The sequence below is a fragment of the Arctopsyche grandis genome, chromosome 3 (assembly GCF_051622035.1).
Source record: "Arctopsyche grandis isolate Sample6627 chromosome 3, ASM5162203v2, whole genome shotgun sequence".
NCBI lineage: Eukaryota > Metazoa > Arthropoda > Insecta > Trichoptera > Hydropsychidae > Arctopsyche > Arctopsyche grandis.
Window position 1 is genome coordinate 37,115,321 of NC_135357.1, and position 21,416 is coordinate 37,136,736.

Sequence of the window (21,416 nt, forward strand, 5' to 3'; positions counted from 1 at the left end):
ATCAGTATTATACACATTAAATATTGTAACGTTACATAGAGAGACGCCCCGTAGACCAGTGATGTCATGGTGACGCCGACCAATAGTGGAGTCGGGCGTTGCGGCCAATGGCTGCACCAGACTCCTTGACCAATGACTTTACATGTTTACGTGTTATACGTGTATGCGCTGAGCGCTGAATATTTATAAGTATGGTGCGCTCTCGAACGGTGGCATTCGGATCCTGACCTCCACCGGACGAGCAGCAATAAAGACTTGGAACCTGCCTGCGTGTTTTCTTGTACCTCGACCTGACTCCACTTACCTCTGAATACTCTTCAATATCAAGAAAATGAAAATAGTTTAAGAGGTCAAAATAAAATAATGAAATATTGTTTTAAAAAGAAATACTACTTCCGGTTTACGAATTCTGACCAAAACCTTATCAGCTCTAAGCTAGTACATAAATAACACAAATATATACATTTTCAGCTTAATACGTTTAGGTTAAACATTTATAATCTTTAGGAGAAAATCCCACTTCCGGTTCATTAAATTTAGTGATTTTATTTTTTATTTTTACTTAAAATTACTATCTTTATTATACACAATAAATATCAAGAAGCTTAAAATAATTTAAAAGGTCAAAATAAAATAATGAAATATTGTTTTAAAATGAAATATTGTTAGAAATATAAATGAAATATTGTTAGACCTTAACGTATTGAGTAGGATTGGACTAGGTTATAGTGCGAGAATTTCTACTGGATGAAATTGATAATATGATCCTCCAAATGATTTTTTCCAAAGTCGAGACACATTTCGATGCATTTTTTAAGCCAGAAATAGGTGGGATGAAAAATATTGAAGAGTATTCAAAGGTAAGTGGAGTCAGGTCGAGGTACAAGAAAACACGCAGGCAGGTTCCAGGTCTTTATTGCTGCTCGTCCGGTGGAGGTCAGGATCCGAATGCCACCGTTCGAGAGCGCACCATACTTATAAATATTCAGCGCTCAGCGCATGCACGTTATGACCCGTATAGTCATTGGTCAAGGAGTCGGGTGCAGCCATTGGCCGCAACGCCCGACTCCACCATTGGTCGGCGTCACCATGACGTCACCGGTCTACGGGGCGTCTCTCTATGTAACGTTACATAACCCCCTTCTTAAGAGAGATCGTCCCGATCGACCCATTAATTTACACTTAAACAATTACAAAATAGTTACATACAATTACAGTCAATATTCGACGGCCTTATACCTTGCGAGTCTATCCAGGTGCACCACCATTAATCGGTTTGAGCCGTCGAATTCCCTGCGTATCCTATAAACTACGTCACTAAGTTTGGTCACTATGGTGTACGGTCCTTCCCACAGCGATTGCAGCTTTGGTGAAAGCCCTGGAGTCTTGGCAGGGTTGTACAGCCATACTCGGTCACCTGTTTCGTACGCCGGTTCGGTTCTGCGGACGTCGTATCGCGTCTTCATACGGCTATTCTGCATCCGGAGGTGGGCTCTGGCGAACCGATGTACCTTGGCCATGTCTTCGGTCAACTTCGTGGTATATCGGTGTGGATCCTGAGGTTCGCTGTCTGGTGGAGGGCCCCCATATAGTAGGTCCACCGGCATGCGCAGTTCTCGTCCGTACATCATGGCTGCTGGTGATGCTCCTGTCGCATCGTGTTGGGCCGCTCTATATGCCATGAGGAAGTGCGGAACCAGCGTGTCCCAGTCGTCCTGCTCGTCGTTGACGAACTTCGTCAAGTGCGCCCGCATGGTTCGATTGAGTCGCTCGACCATTCCATCGGACTGAGGTCGGTATGGTGTTGTTCTCGTTTTGTGTACGCCCAGCCGGTCCAGTGCCTGACGGAACAACTTCGACTCGAAGTTTCGTCCCTGGTCAGAGTGCAGCTCGTTCGGGACGCCTAGCCGCGTGAACACTTGTTCTACCAGGGCGTCTGCTACGGTCTCTGCCTCCTGGTTCGGTAGTGGAATCGCTTCCGGCCACTTCGTGAAGTAGTCCATGGCCACCAGTATGTATCGGTTTCCTCGTTCGGTGGCCGGGAGTGGACCCAGAATGTCGACTGCCATTCGTTGTAGTGGCGTCCCCGAAAGATACGGTTGAAGTGCCCCGCGATTCCTTCGGTGTGGTCCGTTGTGGGCCCCGCACTGTGCGCATCGTTCGCACCACTGGGTGACGTCGATTCGACACGTCGGCCAGTAATATTTTTGGCGCACGTTTCGGTACGTTTTATTGATACCGAAGTGGCCCCCCGTGGGCGCGTTGTGCATCTCCCACATGATTTCGGGTATCTTCTCAGTCGGCACCACCAGCTGCTTTGTGTGACGTGTTCCCGCGGTGTTCTCCCATCTCCGGTACAGCTTACCGCCTTCCACCTCCAATGCGTCCCATTGGGTCCACAGTATTTTCAGTTCCTGCTCCTCAGCAGATACTGTTTCCCACGGTGGTCTCGTTCCGGCGTTCTTCCACTCGACGATTTTGTCGATCGTCGAGTTTGTCATCTCGTTGGGCAAGATCCCTACGAGGGCTACTCGTGCTTCCGGTTCTGCGGGTTCTACTGGTTCCGTTCGGGCCGAGTCGTTTTCTTGATCGGTTGTCTCTGCGCGTGAGCATTTGGGACACTCTTCCGTACACGGCCTTCGCGATAGTGCGTCCGCGTTCCCGTGCTTTATCCCCGGTCGATGAATGATGGTCACGTTGTATTGGCCCAGAATTTCCAGCCACCTCGCCAACTGGCCCTCCGGTCTTTTGAAGTTCTTCAGCCACGTTAACGCTGAGTGGTCGGTTCGTAACGTGAACTTCGAGCCCGATAGGTAGTGGTGGAATTGTTGAATGGCTTTAATTGCCGCCAATAGTTCTTTTCGGGTCACGCAATAGTTTTGTTCGGGTTTGTTCATTGTCCGGCTGAAATACCCGATCACTTTCTCCACCCCCCCTTGAACTTGAGACAAAACTGCACCGATGCTATGTTGACTGGCGTCGGTGTCCAACACATATCGCTCTCCCGGCTGGGGATACGACATAATTGGCGTGGTAGTCAGCGCTTCTTTCAACTTTTCGAACGCTTGTTCGCACGTCGGTGTCCACTTGAACTCGCGCCCTTTTTCCGTTAGCTGATGGAGTGGTTTCGCGATCTCGGCGAAATTGCGCAAAAAATTTCGGTAGTACGTGGCCAGTCCCAGGAAGCTGCGCATTTGGGTTTGTGTTTTCGGAGTCGTCCAGTCCCGCACGGTTTGGACTTTCTTCGGATCTGTCGAAATTCCTTCGGCTGACACTCGGTGTCCCAGAAATTCGACCTCGCGGCAGCACAATCGACACTTGTCTGCATTCAATTTAAGGCCGGCTGCCTGTATCCGTTCGAACACATTGCTTAAATGCACCAAGTGTTCGTCGTAAGTTTTGCTGTGCACGATAATGTCGTCTAGATACACGAGGACATTGCTTATGTCACCGACCACTTTTGTCATTAACCGTACGAACGTCGCTGGCGCGTTACACAACCCGAATGGCATCACTTTGAACTGAAACAGACCGAACTCTGTTACGAACGCTGTCTTCTCGCGGTCTTCCGGGGCGACCGGTACCTGCCAGAATCCGCTCTGCAGATCCAGTGTGCTGAAGTAGCTCGCTCCGTTCAACTGGTCGAAAGTGTCGTCGATCCTCGGGATGGGGTGTGAGTCTATTTTGGTGACGGTGTTCAGTTTCCGGTAGTCCACGCACATCCTTAGCGACCCGTCCTTTTTGGCGACCGGAACTACCGGTGACGCCCACGGCCCGTGCCCCGGTTCTATCGCGCCCTGCTTCAGTAAGTCGTCGATCATAGCGCGTACTTCCTCTTTCCGTGCTAGCGGTATCCTTCTCGGCGGCTGTTTCATCGGCTTCGCGTCTCCCACGTCGATGGTGTGGACCGCCTTGGTGGTCCTTCCTTGGTCCTTCTCGTCCCGGGCGAACGCTTTCCGATTTTCCCGAATCATGGTCTCGAGGCGCCGTTTCTCTTCTGGCAGAATATCGGCCCTCTCGAGTAACGCCGTGATCTTCGGGTGGGGTACTTCCCCGCGGATGCTCTTGACAGCAGGTGCGTTTTTCTTCCCTTTCTCGCGTTGCACGCCCCTGATGATACACTTCTCCTCTCCGCCCAACTCGAACGTAGCTCGGACATGTCTCAGTGCTTCCAGTCCCAACAATATGGGATCCTGGATATCCGCCACCGCTACGTTCCACGGAAACTTTTCGCCCTGCAGATTAAGGGTCACCCGTATCCATCGGTGAATCTTGATGGTTTGGCCCGCCGCTTGCCGCGCTCTGCTGTAATGGCCCTTCACGACGGTGTAATCCTTAGGAGAGATCTTCGCGAACAGTTCCGGGTTGATCACCGTGATGCACGCCCCGGTGTCCCCCACCATTCGACACGGCACGCCTCCGATCTCTCCTTTCACGACAAACGAGCCGGCCGTGCCGCTGCCGTCCAGTTTGTTCACTCCGGGTGTTTTGCGTGCACCGGTGATCGGTCTGACCCGTAACAGGCCGATCACTGCTCGTTTCCCGAAGCCGCCTCCTCCTCGTCGTCTTCATCCTCGTCGTTCGTTGGCTCCAGCTTCCGGACCCTCTTCTTGCGGCACAACCGGCTAATGTGTCCCGTTTGTCCGCAGTTCCAGCACGTCGGAGTAGTAGTGGCTGGTCGCGCTGTCTGGTCCGATGACACCCATCGTGGGGGTCGCACGGCCGGTCGAGATGGTCTGAACGCTCCCGCGTCGGGACGTACTGTTCTCGACGTTGGTTGTGCCGAACGTTGTTCCTTCGCTTCGAAGATGACGGCTTGTCGTGTTGCGTCGGCTCTGGTTATCACGTCCGCTGTAGTCGGGGTGATCCGGAGCGCGCCAAGTTTGGCCCGTAGACTGGGGTACGTGAAGGAGTTCGCCGCTAGTTCAGTACCGTCGAACGTGGTGTAGTCGTACCGGTGGGAATGTTGCCGCACCCCGTACGTGTCTCGCTGTGTGGTCCGCCTGTCCTCGTAACATACCTCTGATCTCCTCGGTGGTTCTGGATGTACGTCGGCTTTCGGCTGCGTTGGTGTCGCAGACTTCTCCCAGGACTGCAAAAACGTGGCGAAGGTGTTTTGCAGGGACTGGACCTGCTCTTGGCAGCTCGCCATTCCCTGGCTTAGCTCCTTGTAGCTCGGCTCCGGTGTCCTTGGCACCCGGCTCCTCGACACCCGGCTCCTCTGCTCCTCCCGTCTCCGTCCTCCGTTGCTCAGCTCCCCAGGGCTTTGTTCTCGATTCGGCTCCATTTCTTCCGGCAGCGATGAAGACCCCGAATCCGCACCTTTGTGGCTCCTTGTCTCAACCATGTAGATCCCACTTCTGACACCAGTGAAGAGTATTCAAAGGTAAGTGGAGTCAGGTCGAGGTACAAGAAAACACGCAGGCAGGTTCCAGGTCTTTATTGCTGCTCGTCCGGTGGAGGTCAGGATCCGAATGCCACCGTTCGAGAGCGCACCATACTTATAAATATTCAGCGCTCAGCGCATGCACGTTATGACCCGTATAGTCATTGGTCAAGGAGTCGGGTGTAGCCATTGGCCGCAACGCCCGACTCCACCATTGGTCGGCGTCACCATGACGTCACCGGTCTACGGGGCGTCTCTCTATGTAACGTTACAATATCATCAAAATAATTGGGCCAGTTTTCTATATGAAATTTATATCTACACATGTAAGTTTTGTTTGTAGGTCAAATGTTATCAAATGTTGTTTTATATACATATGTATGATGATAAATATAATTGCTAGTGCAGATTTACAAGGCGATTCAATTTATTCATCTTCAGCTCCAGAAATAAATAGTCATGGTGTCGAGTACATTGTCTGTTCTCCCATTGCTGCTTCTGTTATCAGGTGACTTATGATTTATTTACGACGTTCATATGAAATATATGGTTTTGTGATGACAACGTATACGGAAAAACTCCCACATGGAAAAAAGTGAATAGGAAAATGTTGTACTTTTAATTCGTCCGCTTTTTTACCGTGTGCGCGTGGGCAATTTTTGGTGTATGGATTTTTGTATACGGTTTTTGTGATTTTCAGTGTAGGGTTCTTTCGTATTTGAATTGTTATATACGATTTTATTCGATCACCGAAAGAGATGTGTGCAACTTGATATTTGTAAAATCATTTTTAAATATTATAATTTAAATGGAACAACTTTTGTTCCCATTTTTAGAGCGACTACACACTGTTACGTCTACATAAGTCTTTATTTGTTTTATGTTAGCTGTTTTTTTTTCTCACGACCCTGCGAGACAAATTGTGTGCATCTAATCAACCATTTCTCGATACATTCAAGACACATATGTTAGCACTAAAAATATCGTTTTTAATTAACTTTATTGCTTTTCTGCATTATTCCCACGACACTTAAATCTGTGTGAAAATTGTGTTTCTCACAAAAATCAAAACCCTTCTCAAATCTGCGAGACGAATTATGTTTCCCCCAAATATCATTATCCTTCTTAATCTGCGCAACGAATTGTGTGTATCTACCCTCAAGGGATACATATGCAAACACTAAAATATTGTCTTTAATTAGTTTTACCAGCATTTTTCACACGACTTGACTCAAATCGTATTCCCTCAAAAACCCTTTTAAATCTGCGTAACTAATTGTGTGTAAACCATTTCTCGATTATAATCTATGCGTATATTTTCATTATGAATTGTCGGAGAAAACATCTATATTTTGTTGAAAAATCAAACGCCTTGTATTTATTCTGAGATATGTCGATAATTGGCCGAAGTTATTCATTGTATGTAATTCATTTAATTTTATATACAATAAATAATAAAAGTACCTGGCTTAACCTCATTCAATTATTTCAGCTTCAAATTCAAACATCTGGGAAGAAGGAAATAGATCTTCACTTCTTAGGTAAATAGTATATATGTATTATTTATAACATATATATGTATACATAGATGTCTGTCAAATGTGGAGGAGTAAATAACATTTTTTTATCATTGAACCCATGTTTGTTGCTATTGATTAATATTATAGTTTCCCTTGGGCAATATGTTATTTAAATAATATTATTTTAGCGCAAAAATGCAACGTTTCGAGCAAATTGTATTTTATTTTAATTTTATCTGTTATTTGATTGAAGAAATACAACCCACGAAGCATTTTGAAAAATTTGTTTGACATGCGAATATTTGTAAATTACATAATTGTTTTATATTATTGTTAAAAATAAATTATAATTTTAATGAAGAAAATAGTCTAATACCAAAATAATATTTCCCACGAAATCAATTTGTCAAATAACTTGGAAATTTTTGAGCTATGTAGAAGCAAAGTACATACAAAATACATGGGTTACTCTTAATTTTTTTTTCAATATAATTTATTTATTTATTTATTTGGAAAATTTACAGTTTATTAAGTTACATAGATTGATAGTAAAAAAAATATAATTATGTTAAGTAAACCATTAATAATTTTCACATATAGGTAAAAAAAAGAAAAGCTCAAACATTTAAAATAAGAAAATAAATAAATAATAAATAAATAATTCGATTAAAATATAACTTAATTTGACATTAAAATGAAATAAGCACTAATCGTATCTTATCTTCTGTTTCAAAATGAATTTTTATACGTGTATTATGTTAAAAGTATTACAAATTGGGTCAAGTTTAAATTGCAAAAGTGAGAAAATACATTTGAATTATTGTGCTATAATCGTTAAAATTCGAAAATCTTCTGTTTATATACATATGTACATACATATATATTCAGATGTATCAGAAGATTAAAATTGAATTATTTAAATATTATTTTCCTCCATTTGGCAACTGATTAAAAAAAACCCACCACTGATATATGTAGGTATACCTAGTCAAAAAATAATCTTCACATGAAATGTAGAAAAGACCATCGATTGTACCTATACATATATATGTACTTGACATATCCAATTCAATAAAACCTGTGTATGCTTTAGGAATTGCTTTGCTCCCCCTAGACTTGAACATGGATATTATTTGATCAATGGTAAAACTGTATCCGTTGCTTCAAATATTAGCCATTATTCGGTCCTCACATACTTCTGCGATGACGTTTATTCAAAAACGGGTGGTGAAATCCTCTACTGTCGTCCAGATGGAACCTGGAACTCTTATATGGAGTGCACGAGTGAGAGCCATCAATAATATATGTGTGTCTGGATAAAATGCATTATATGCATATTTAAACATGACATGTCTGTGTGTTATAGAGTTATGCGAACCTCCGCGATCTTTAACGGTTGATTTCACCTGTGCCCTCAGAGGAGATTATGTCAATTGCAGCAAACCGATGAAAAACGGCACCATTGTCAATCTTAGCTGCAAACCACATCATACAACATACACAAATAGACAGCTCAACACGTTGACATGTATAAAGGGTCGATGGGACAAAGCTTTGAACGAATGCGCTCCCGGTAAGCTACCCAAGATGGAAATATTCAATAGAGAAACATTTACAATAAAATCTGTATTATTAACCAAAAAATGCGCACATAGAAAAAAACGAAATAAAAAATAAACGAAAACAAAAAATAGTGTGGCTATAACACTATCCCAATAAATATATTTCAATAGAAAATACTCAATATAAAATAGTATTAACATTGGGAAAAAATCCCAAATGAAAATACGTACTTTTGACTTTTGATTTGAACTGGACGACGACTTTGAAAGTTAAAAAGTACTAAAAATAAAAGATAAAATACCCGACTATATATTCCAATATTCATTTTGAACAGAAAATTGACAGATTTTGAGAGATCAACCGAATAACACCAAGATATAGAAAAATCGCGTGATTTAAAAAACACATCTCGAGCCAATCAACATTTTTTATTACCAGATTCGTATTCATTGGGCATAGATCTATAAGAAAAGTAATATCTCGTCCCTGAACCAAAAAAAAAGTCGTCATTTATCGAACAGTATAATCGATTAATACTGATTAAGCGAGATTAGTCCAAGAAGTGTGAAAAACCGCACACACAAAAATAAAATTTTTAGTTGTGCGATTATGTTTTCGATGTGCTTCTATCATGTCCGCATTCTTCGTTTGCGGTTTTATCATACATTTCAATGAAGATATGCGTTTTTCTAACCAGATTGTGGTCAAGAGAATGGTGTGGGTGCTAGATTAGTAATTGGAGGACAAATAGAGCACCGTAAATTTTCCCCTTGGCACTTAGGTGTCTATAAGTATAACAAAAATAATGGAACATATGAACAGTTTTGCGGTGGTACGATCATCACCAGGAACATCGTCATTAGTGGTAAGATTCTGTGGAATTGTTCTAATTTGTATGTATTTAATTATTCTAATTTATGTATATACATACATATGCACATATGTTAGCTGCACACTGTTTCGATTTCCCTGGAGATGAAAATTTGTATGCCGTCGCAGCTGGGAAGATTTACAGGCAATGGGATCATCAAGAAAAAGATCAATATGATTACATTCAAAATTCTTCGGTATAGTTGCATTTAGATTTTCACGATATTCTCACCTCTTCACCTCATTGTTTAATTTGTTTGATTTCCATTCTACAGGTGAAAGCTATTCACATTCCGAGGTCTTATCTTGGAAATCGTGATTATTATCAGCTTGATGTCGCCATGTTGCTCTTAAAAACCCCATTCGAATTTAGTAATGAGGTTCATGCTGCATGTCTTGACATCAACGATGGAGATTTTTACGAATACCTTTTAACTTCAACGCTCCAAGGAAAAGTTAGTTAAATTAATATTATATTAATACTCTACCCGTTTATATTAACCTGGTATTTTTGATTAAGATATCAAATTTAAATTGACACTGTTTATTTCCGACGATAGATTGGTTTTTCCCAAACTCTGAAATAAATAAAAGATAAACATTTATATTAATTATTATATGAATATTTAAAGACCAATATATGTTGTCAGTTTTTCATGTCTAATAAAAAACAAGGGAGTGGCGGAAATTTATTTTTATTTGGTTATTACAAATAATAGACGTCACGTAAATGGGTCGATTACTATTTATAGTTAAAAGAAGCAAGTTCCAAAACCTACATATCTATCTAACAAAATTGGATATTATGTATGTATGTATGTGCGGAGCGTGGACAGTGACGGATACAGGAATTTTTCAAGGGGGGGGGCGATATTAAAATAAACATACATATTTAATGCAGATGCCAACTGAGAAGTTAAAAAGAGGACATTCTTTAAAAATAATATTTAATTTTATGCGAAAAATTCGAAACGGTTTAAATAGAAATAAATGCCAGTTTAATTTAATACAAACTCAAATTTATAAAAATTATGGTCAGAAAATAGCAATTTGTATATTTAGCGCCACAGGCGAATTATTTTACTAATTCTTGAAATCTCAAATCTCATATTTGCTGGTGCATTCACGTTCAGTTTAACATAAGAAAAATCTAGTCTATTGAGAAGCGTTTTATTTTACAAAACAGTGTAACGTAAATTATATACATATGAAGTAGTAATTATATTCATACGCAGTAGTAATTATATACATATATAGCAGTAATTATATACAAATGTAGTACTCTTAAATTAAAAATAAATATTGGAAAGATCATATTTTAATTGTTGGTAAATGCTAATTCAATAATTACAAAATATTTTGTAGTCAGCTGAATAAAAAAAGATAATATTCTGAGGATATTTGACAAAAGAAAGAAAACAAAAGAATTTTGTCAAAAAAGAGGACAAGTTTTTTTTAAAAAGAGATCAGTTGGAAACCCTAATATACAAAAAATATTTTTATATTAGTAGAAAATTTAATTAATACATCGTAAATTTATTAATTACAATAAATACTCAGGTAATAATGATAAATATAAATTAAAAAATCGGTACTTATTAGCTTAATGTTAGTGTGTGTATACCAGTGGTTGCGTAATTTTTATAGAGTTTTCCTGCACTTCTTTTCATGTACATAGGTAGCCATCCCTGAATCCATCCCTGAACATGGGTAGCTTATTAGTATGCTTAGTAGTTATCCGCAATTGTTATATTTATTAGAATGGTGTAAGTGTCTTCAGGAAATGACTATTTATGCTAATTTATTCCTACTTACATAATTCTATTTGTCTTATATTATTATTAATTAAACGTGAGTTTGGTCTCACTGAGAGTGTTTCTGTATGAATTGTCAATCTTGACTTGAAGTTTATAGTTAAAGACAAGTTTGTGTTTCTCGTGTACCAGTTTTGAGTGTTTTGAGTGGTCTGTGAGTTCCGATCACAGATTGGGCGATGATTGTCGGTCACCCATTGGTCAACGAGCACTGATCGTCCAATCTTCACATTACAGTACTACACAAACAACTTAGAAATGGTAAATTATAGGTGGTCGGCTGGGGAATTACAAAGGAGGGAGACACAAGGTCGTCTTCTAAAATGCTATTGCGGGCAGATGTAAAAGTAATCGGTCGTGAAGACTGCCTAAAAAGTGTTCCAGAAGAGTTCATCCCTCATGTGACAACAAATAAGATCTGCATCACCGGTGCAGACAAAAGTAAGCTTGAAAGTGAGCTGGCAAAGTTGATTTTTGCACCGTTACTATCAGATTATGATTTTGCAGATATGACCTTATGCAACGGAGACAGTGGTGGCGGTTCACTCGTCAAAGTTCCGATTAAAGGTACCTTTCGGTGGTACCTGATAGGTGTCATCAGTACGGGGGCCCTTGGGGGACCATCAAGGGATACTTGCCTGGCCAACTCCAGCACTGTTGTAACTAGTCTCTACAACAATAGGAAGTTCATACTCGATGCATTCGACAATTACGACAGATATTCCCGTGAGTCACTTTCATGAACACTTTTATTAAGTGGTTGGTGATTTCAAGTTCATGGTTATGTATTTGTTTATTTAATAGGGCTGTGGAGTCGTTAAAAAAACGCGACTCCAACTGCGATAAAAAATAGTTTCAAATACTTTTAAGTCCTATAATCATTAACTTTTAATTAAACTAATAAAATTTTAAAGATTTGTCAAATATCGGTTCATTCTTCAATTTGAACTTAACACGAGAAAAATACAAATATATAATAGTAACACTGTCAATCGGATATGCATATTCAGTATTGGCGAGTAACTCTCGTCACAAACACGTGTTAGTAATTTAATATTCACATGCATACATTGTTCAGTGAAAAAAAATAATATAGAATTATATATGTATATTATAACTAAAATTATATATATTATAAAATTATATATACAGCCCTGGTATTTAATAACTTTTTTAATTGACAGAGTTCGTTGAACCTGCACTATTCACAACTGAAGTTTCTACAACTCCCGTGCCAGGGTAAATTAAAATTTCAGTATTATAATTAGAGGTAGGATAGTCACAGTGCTATCCATTGTTCCATTGTTGTAAATCCTTTGTAAAAAAAGGTTCGGCAAACCTTTAACAATGCATTTACAACCTTTGAACAATACGCAGTACCTTCTGTGCCTGGTGACTAATTATAATATATATAAAAACCGAGGCGATGTAAATATGTACAGGACAGAACGTGGACAAGTATGGGGAACCAATCACAGCCGAGTATTCTAGACGCGGGGATTCAAATCAAATGCAAGGTGGGTAACGGGGTAGTGTGGTAGCGGCGAAGTGGGGGGGGTCTGAAGTCGGCGATGCACAGGACGTATCACTTCGTAATTTGTAATTCGTATTTCTTTCCGAAACCAGCCGTTTCGGAACTACCACCCTTTTCGATTTCGATTTGCGGTAGTATCGGGGTGGCGGCGTCTAAGGGTGGCGGCGGGGGGATGGCGGCGGGGGGTGGTGGCGGGGGGCGCCAGGGGGGCGGAATTCTTCAGGGAGGTGGGATTGCAGGGGGCTGCAGGATTCTGGATTCCTTTTTGTTTCGGATACGGACTCCATTTTCAGTTCCGGATACCGATCACTGTTTCAGTTCCAATTCCCGATTTCAATTTGTTTCCGAAACCACCCTTTGAAATTCAACAGGCACAACACTAGTTATAAATAAAAAACGGCCAAGCATTCGCCACATCACACATCGTTGCAGCGATAATGCGCATGCGTGGATTTGATCAATTGACGTAAAATGGCGTTCACCTTCGTGCACGAATGCGTGCACCGGACCACTAGTATATAATATTAAATGCAACTAAATAAACAATAATCATTATATCTAAATTAATTGCGCTAATGTGTTTACATTTAAAAGGATACCTGTTGATTGCGTGCTACCTCCGTATCCGGAAAATGGCTCATATAATGTAATTGGAAATGATCTATTATCTCCTGGTGATAGAGTGCAAGTTTTGACAGTTTTGAATTTCACTTGTCAAGTGAACTACACATTGAATGGATCACATAACTCAACTTGTGGAAATGATGGCATTTGGAGTAGAAACGTACAATGTAACAGTGAGTATTTACGCGATCTGAACCAATCCTTCATTCATTTGTCCACTAAGGTCTTAAGATCAACATTCACAAGGAGATTTGTTGCTATTTGTCATCGTTAGACACGCTGACAGACCATATGAGAGACATATTGAAAAACAGCTTTTTCCATTTCATTTCTGAGAATCTTCCAAACAAAAATTTATTATAAACATAAAATATCAAGAATACATAAATAATTTAAGAGGTCAAAATAAAATAATGAAATATTGTTTTAAAAAAAATACTACTTGTTTTTAAAAATACTACGGTTTACGAATTCTAGCCAAAGCCTTGTCAACTCTTATCAAGAAGTTGGTACATAAAGAATTCAAATATAATTTTCCAGCTTGATACGTTCAGTAGTGTGGAAAAATTCGTGTGTTCACAGCATTTTTGACTTTTCTAAAAGGAAAAATACCACTTCCGATTTATTAAATTTAATGATTTTTCTTTATTTCCATCACATTGGTACAAGAATCATACTGGAATTTTTTAAAGAGGACACATATTATATTAAAGCGATCGAAAAAAATAGTGGAAAAAAAATTGAACACTTCCGATTGACTGGTTTTCCCTAAATTTTATATACATTTTGGTATTAAGCTTAAACTTTTAGATATAAATTTTTAAGTACATACTCAAAGGTTTCTGAGAAAAACATAATAAGCCTCGATTTTAAGTAAAATTATTACTTTCGGTTGAGGTACAAAAAATTTAAATAAATTAATAAAAAAAATACGCAGATGCAAATTATGTGACAAATAATTCACCTTAGATCATGATTAATCATCATTTGGAACACTTAGTTTTTTTTTTCATACATATATATTTAAATTGAGTCGTGTTATTTGATTACGATCTAATTTTAGTCACTCGATTATAAAATTAAAAAAGTTATTTTCATTCAAGATTCGATTTGTGAAGATGACCCATTCTTTGCAAACTGTCAACTTATTGTGAGGGCTAAATATTGTTCTCACAAATATTATGCAAGGTAAATAAAGTTTTTCAATTGTAAAAAAACAGGACCTGTTTGATGTAATATATGTATAATATCTAATTAATTTCAGGTTTTGTTGTGATTCTTGCACCGCAGCAGGGCAGATCAGTCCGTACGTTTTTTTGCTAGTTTTATATATGTACACATGTAAACAATTTGAATATTTATATTATTAATTTACTAAAAAAAATATTGACATCTAGCTGAAGAAGGATATCGAGCCACTCTCCTCCCCCCCCCTCGAACGTGCAATTATTACTCGTGTTCGAGATAGATTTATTCTGATAATTTTATGTGACATCTATGGAAAATAAAGAAAAGTTCTTGACCGATATTTTTTTTTATTTTCTACGCCAGCGTTTCCCAACCTGTGGTACGCGGTTGAAGGTAGGTGGTACGCGGAAATCAGTAATGGCGGACATGCAGGAATGAATGATTTACAATCATAAAACTAAAAATATTTTTTATATAATTAATAAATATTATCTTAGTTAGTCATCGTCGACTTCAATATGTACAGTTGATGATCGAAAATCTGGCATGGATTTTGGAGTGCATTTTTAAATTTACCGCGTACTTGAATTTTACACTTGAGAACAGCTCGATAATGATCTGTAATGTTGCAGATCAAATTTAAAGTACGATTAGAAAATTAGATTTTGGAATCTACATATGTATCGAAAATGATCAAACTGAAGTATGTATTTGAAACTTATATAATTTCTTATCTGAAAACAAGAATAGTATGTCTCGGGATCTTGAGAAGCAAACAATTGGACAAACAAACCCCTTTGATAATGAACATTTTCGAACAGCTACTTAGGAGAGCTTGATTGAACTTTCAAATTATAGCATTTAAAAACTGAATTCGAAATAAATAAGGTTATTAATTTTTGGCTAGGTATTAGTGAAGAATATGAACAGCTTTCTGACATAGAGCTTATTAGCGATAAATCGTTTTTATTCAAACCATTTATCAATAATAGAAGTATGACAAAATAGCATATTTATTTATTTATTAAAAGTTTGGACCATTGTAGTATTACAGGAATTCCTAATGCGCCACAATGGTCAAAAATATAACAGAAAAGAAAAGAAATAAAATAATAACTAAAGAAATTAAACATAACAAAAACAAAACATATATAAACAAACAACTAATAATAATAATAATTACAAATTATAAAAAACAACAAAGAAGGGAATGTCTTATAAAAGAAAAGAGAGAAATGAAAATAAATATAAACATATGTAAATACACAGACAATAATACATTTATACATAATCATAAAAAAACAATAGCAATTACAATAGCAGATACGTAAAAATATCAAATATAAAATATAACATAATGTAACGTACGCCGCGGATTAAGCGAATATAATCCCAGAGACTGTGTGACCGTTCAAAGATTATCTGTAACGGATATCTGTTAACGGATTAACTAAATGCATACCGTGCGACTGGTATAAGTGGGTTTTAAGGATTAGCGACAAGCTAAGTGCATGAAACAATGATTGCACTTCTCATACCGTGGGAATACATATCCGAATACGTGACTATACAGTAGGTAAACAGATTAGACGTCCTGAGAGACCGTGAGACCGGTGTAAGTGGTTTAAGGGATTAGCGACAAGCTAAGTGCATGAAAGCTAAACAATGACTGCACTTCTCATACCGTGGGAATACATATCCGAATACGTGACTATACAGTAGGTAAACAGATTAGACGTCCTGAGAGATCTACCCCTTATAAGGCGGTACGTAGGCGATATCAGGTCATTCTGGACTGAGCGGTGACAGTGCGTGTAACTCCTGAATCATCAATAAATGCTGTGAAACGACTGTTGGCCTTTTACTTGGATCCTCCACCCACCCTTACGTAACAATAACATAAGGAATGCCTTGCACCTACAGCCAGTTCCAATCAATAAGAACCAACTGCAAATACAAAACATCCCCGTGAGGCCCAAATGGAAGAGAGTAAATCAAAATTCCACTCATAAATCACAATCAATCATGAAAACAATGATGAGCGCAGACTACCACATAAATAATAAGGTTAAAATTTTAATGAGAATGATTAAGTTGTTTAATTTCTTTCGACATTTTCTGTATATCAGGTTTAAATTTGGTAGTAGAAATTTTTAAAACTGTCTATAAGTGTCGATCTGTAATGCTTGATCTTAAGGAGCTTTTATTTAAATTCATTACGGAAAATGTCTGCTCACATATACAGTCCCATGACAGCGAATTACTAACACCATGCGGATTTTGCAAATTCTATGTTTAGAGCTATATATTGAAGAGTAGGTTCGTAAAATTAAAACAAAGATGTGTTTATAATGATTATACATAGTTTATTTACAATATTAATACAACATATATATATATATTATTAATATTTTGTATGTCCACCCTTATTTCGGAGACACGATGCTATTCTTTTGGGCATACTCTCGATACAAGACGCAATGGTTGACTTTATCTCAGGATCTCCCTGCCACACAGAAATTATGTTTTGTTTTAGGATATTTTTATTGGTACATTGGAGCTTATTTAATTTCATTTTAAGGGTATGCCGGACATTTTCTTTAGGATTTAGATCGGGAGAATTACCGGGCCAGTGAAGGAGCGGTAAATTGTGGTTGGACATGATTTTTTTCACAATTTTGGCTTTATGGCAGGGTGCAAAAATATTGCATTAAGTGCAGGCGATCCCTTTTGTCAATTTTGTTTTGTATAGAGTGCAATAGGGTGTATCGCAATACCGTTATATATTGCGAAGCATTCATCATCCCTTCTACAAAATACAATGGCCCCCGACCTTCCGCTCTAATTGAGCCCCAAATCATGAGTGACAGCGGGTGTTTCACATTTTTTATGACACAGGACTCATTATACCGCTTGCCGACTCGCCTACGTACGTATTGGTGAGTCGGTGTCATCAATTGAATTGACGACTCGTCAGAGAAGTGAACCTTAAAAATGTTAAAAACATCGATTAATTCAATTCATTCAAAAAAAATTAGACAAATAATTTAATTTCAATTAAATTACCCCTTTCCAATCGTCGAGGGTGAAGTGGCGATGCTCATTAGCCAAATTGAGCCTGGCTTTCTTCATTTTTGGCGTCAAAAGCGTTTTTTTAAGTAGTTGTCTGCCATTCATCCCCGCGTCTGCGAAACGGCGTTGTATTGTCCGAGTCGATATTTCGGTTCCGCTCCCGTAAATTTGTCTGGATTTTTTTATTTGTGGCAAACCGATCCTTCTCAACAGTATTTATAATATATCGATCGACTCGAGGACCGTATTTTCGAGTGCCACAACAATTCTTACGCTTGGGGACCGTAGGATTTTCACCTCTTTTTAGTTGGGTGCTAATTTTATGCACACTGAAAACTCTAACCCCCTAATCTTTAGCAATATATCGTATAGAATACTTCCCAGTATTTAATAATGTGGAAATATTGGCGATTTTCTCCATAGATAAATCTTTATTTCTTCCCATCTAAAAAGGAAAGGGGTTTTTTTCACAAGCAATTTAAACAAATAATTAAGTCACATTTAAAAAATTTAAACACTTTAACTTACTTCAATGATATCGATAATATACAGGAAAGCAAAAATCTCTTCAAAACTAACTTTTCTCCCAGTGAAAGCACACGTCTACACCAAACGAATTTCAAAGCCAAACTGTGTATTTGCACTTGTTCGGTTTTTAAACTATTTGTATAAACACTACTCATCCTATCCTTCTCTAAATACATAGAATAGGATACAATGAATGGTCTACAAAAAAAACCAACCCAAAATGTTACTTAAGACGGCGCAGGTACACAAAATAGGGTAAATACGCGGGTGTTAGTAATTCGTTGTCATACGACTGTATATGTCGATCCGAAAATGTAAATCTAAAATTTCCAGTTGTAGTTCACTCGGAATGTTGTCAACATTTGCTAAAAACGGATCACGGATTATTGCTAGGCTATTTTCAATTACTCGGAAGTCACTTAAAGCTTGATGGTGCCTCCGTATTTTTTAATTTTACTTTCATCAATATTTAATGATTTCAATGTTGGGAAGTGATCCAGTTTCTTAATTAATATTTGACGTTGAAACAGTTGGAGTTTTAAATTAAATGCATTCAAGCTTTTTATCGAATCGTGAGCATATATATTTTTACCCTGTAAAATGCAGTTGAAAGTGTTCAGGTGTGTTATGATGTCCAAAGTAAAACAAAATCACAAAGCCAGTCATTGTTAGTGAATTCAGGAAAATCAGTTATATGTTTCATTTCTAAAAATAAAATGATATCATCCTTTAATTTCCACACTCTTTGAAGTACTTTCCCTAAACTTAACCATCGAATATGGCTGTGAAAAGGAATATCTGTGTACTCTGCATCAAGATCTTCAAGAAAGCTGATAAATTGTCTGTGTTTCAGTCCACTTGATCGGATTAAATTGACAAGCTTAAGAGGGCTGTACACCTGAAACCTTAATTTTGTTACCATTCCTTTCTTCGATATATATATTGAGTGAATGCGACAATATATATCAATATATATATTGAGTGAATGCGACAGTTGCGCTTCGACCAGATAAAACATATTTTAAATTGACAAAATCGAGGTTTCATATTCTACTATTTTCTCCTCCAAAACTGGACCAATTTTTAAAAAAATTTCATCATCGGTATGAGAAAGATACTTTCTGTGCATGTTTTGGCGTATTTTTTTTTAAATCGACCGTTAAATAAGCACGCTGGACTCATTTCGTGGGTGTAAAAAAGAGGCGATTTTATAGATGTTTGGCGGCTTCCAGCTCATATAAAAAATAATTAATCAAAAAAATAAAAGGATAGATGCACCCCAATGGTGGATATCCATGGTATATTAAAAAATAATTTCTTTAGTGCCATAATTGAGGAAGGGAGAAGTATAGTACGTTTGTATGGACAAGGCGCTGCTGTCCAGCCCTCTTAATAACACGTGATGTTACGTGATCAACTTTTAATACGTTTTTGCACAAGACTTGCTGATGTATAATACAATGAAGTGCAATTAAATTATAATCAGGATCGATTTCTCGAATTCTATCCTGGATTTTCTTTACTGCACCAACATTTTTTCCGGTCAAATTTCGTGCACCATCAGTCGTAACGCTGACCCATTTGTTTCATTGCAAATTATATGCAGCTATGCAGTCTTCAATTTTTTTAAATATATCATTTCCCGTGGTTTGATATTTTAACGATTCCATTGAAAGAAGCTCTTCAATAATTTCAAATTCAATAATTAATAACTGTGCAGTATCCTTTTGATCGTTGCTTTCGTCGATTGCTATCGAGTACCAGTTGAATGATTTTGATACTGATAATAATTGCTCTTTTAAATTGGTAGCGATACATTCAATCCTTCTAACTACAGTTCGCCGAGATAAACTCAAGTTCTCAAATTTATGTTTAATATCCGGGCATATATGTAATTGCACTTACTTCAGTCATACAGTTTTTAATGTATTCTCCACCTGAGAACGGTTTGCTACTTTTCGCGATTATATTAGACACAACAAAGCTTGCTTTTACATATGCTTCTTGTTCCCTGGTATGTCGCATGTTGTTGTGAAGATAATTTTTTAATCAACTCGTCTGCTGTTTTTTTTCTTCAATCTTCGGCTAGATTTGCAACAAATTCACAATGTTTAGTAGTAAAATGTATTTTTATGTTGTATTCTTTTAAAACAGAAACGCTTTCCTGGCAAATAAGAAAAATAGCCTTATTTTTCACTTGAACGTAAAAATGTGATTGCATTATAATAAATTATACTCACGCATACATTATAATACATAAGATTGTATTATAATCACTTCACGGATATATTAAAAAAAATGAATAAACACTATTTTAAAAAAATTGAAGGAAAATAAGTAATTTGGAAATAATCACGCGGGCCGCATGGAATTGCGCGGCGGGCCGCATGCGGCCCGCGGACCGCAGTTTGCCCAGGCCTGGGTTAGAGTAATATCCGACAATTTACGCTCGCTAAGGTGGAAAATATCACATTCAGTCTCGGCAGCAACGATTTCATTGAGAAGACGAATAGCTCTTGGAATAGGAGCCATTCGAAAAAGAACTGTGAACATCAAATGATGATGTCTACCAAGCACATACATAGTTATTAGGGACATAAAGTCCCAACTGCTCCAGAACGAACGGGCATGACGTATTACCACGTAGGAGCTGGAGAACGAAACGAATTAATGAGAAGTTTCTCCGAAGTTCAAGGGAATTATACCCAATCATGCCCAAAAGGAAAGGAGTGGGGTAGAGATATGGATAATACCCATATTCTTTCCTATATAGGAAACGAAGAAATGCTTTTAAATAAATTTGATGTGGTGGTACAATTCAGCGCAATGTACTACCAAGTGGTACGCGAGTCAAAAAAGGTTGGAAGCCGCTGTTATACACAATGATTATCAAGAAAATGTATAATTTAAATACACACGATATGAAAAATTATGTACAACGTATGTACATATGTACCTACTCTAAAAGTTTCAAATCTTTTGTTGATACTGGTGATAATACCTGTAAGCGATTGAGTCGGCATCCTAATAATATTATATTAATAGTTAAATATAGTTGACCTTTTCATTTACTTACCGAAGAATTATTTTAAGCCAATAAAGATGGATATTTTTTTTTTTAAATTTTCGGTATTGTTTTTATTTAATTTTTTATAACCAGCAGCATATTATATCAATGATTAGCTTGCAATGCTTTAAATTGTGTGGTCGCGGGTTCAATACCTAGCTGTGCTGCTGGCCAGACCTTGGATATGTGACTCCAAGGTCGATCTTTTCCTATTACAGTTTGCCAATTTATATAATTTCATTGAAACGGT

General features: G+C 38.0%; 2 protein-coding genes across 2 annotated transcripts; one reads left to right on the forward strand and one right to left on the reverse strand.

The window, feature by feature from the left end:
* Nucleotides 1-5,754: 5,754 nt before the first annotated feature.
* LOC143909345 (modular serine protease-like) lies at nt 5,755-14,838 on the forward strand. The gene is made up of 14 exons (XM_077427278.1): nt 5,755-5,894; nt 6,879-6,927; nt 8,000-8,190; nt 8,273-8,479; nt 9,167-9,334; nt 9,418-9,536; nt 9,615-9,794; nt 11,426-11,594; nt 11,661-11,879; nt 12,338-12,392; nt 13,282-13,484; nt 14,415-14,499; nt 14,576-14,617; nt 14,709-14,838. The coding sequence occupies exons 1-14, from the start codon at nt 5,846-5,848 to the stop codon at nt 14,710-14,712; spliced, it is 1,740 nt and encodes a 579-aa protein (XP_077283404.1). The 5' UTR covers nt 5,755-5,845; the 3' UTR covers nt 14,713-14,838.
* A 4,847-nt stretch (nt 14,839-19,685) lies between these two features.
* Nucleotides 19,686-20,124, reverse strand: LOC143909255 (zinc finger BED domain-containing protein 5-like). Its single transcript, XM_077427163.1, has 2 exons — nt 20,005-20,124; nt 19,686-19,958 (listed from the first exon to the last, which is right to left on the reverse strand). Exons 1-2 carry the CDS (start codon nt 20,122-20,124, stop codon nt 19,686-19,688), a joined length of 393 nt encoding a protein of 130 aa, XP_077283289.1.
* Between the last annotated feature and the right edge of the window lie 1,292 nt (nt 20,125-21,416).

What these genes read in the sequence shown, in the direction of transcription:
- LOC143909345 (XM_077427278.1), top strand. Translation starts at nt 5,846, where the DNA reads ATGGTGTCGAGTACATTGTCTGTTCTCCCATTGCTGCTTCTGTTATCA. An exon ending in ATTACATTCAAAATTCTTCG is followed by an intron (nt 9,537 to 9,614) that starts GTATAGTTGCAT and finishes TCCATTCTACAG; the next exon opens with GTGAAAGCTATTCACATTCC. An exon ending in CTTCAACGCTCCAAGGAAAA is followed by an intron (nt 9,795 to 11,425) that starts GTTAGTTAAATT and finishes GGTAAATTATAG; the next exon opens with GTGGTCGGCTGGGGAATTAC.
- LOC143909255 (XM_077427163.1), bottom strand. Translation starts at nt 20,124, where the DNA reads ATGCGACATACCAGGGAACAAGAAGCATATGTAAAAGCAAGCTTTGTT. An exon ending in TTAAAAACTGTATGACTGAA is followed by an intron (nt 19,959 to 20,004) that starts GTAAGTGCAATT and finishes CATAAATTTGAG; the next exon opens with AACTTGAGTTTATCTCGGCG.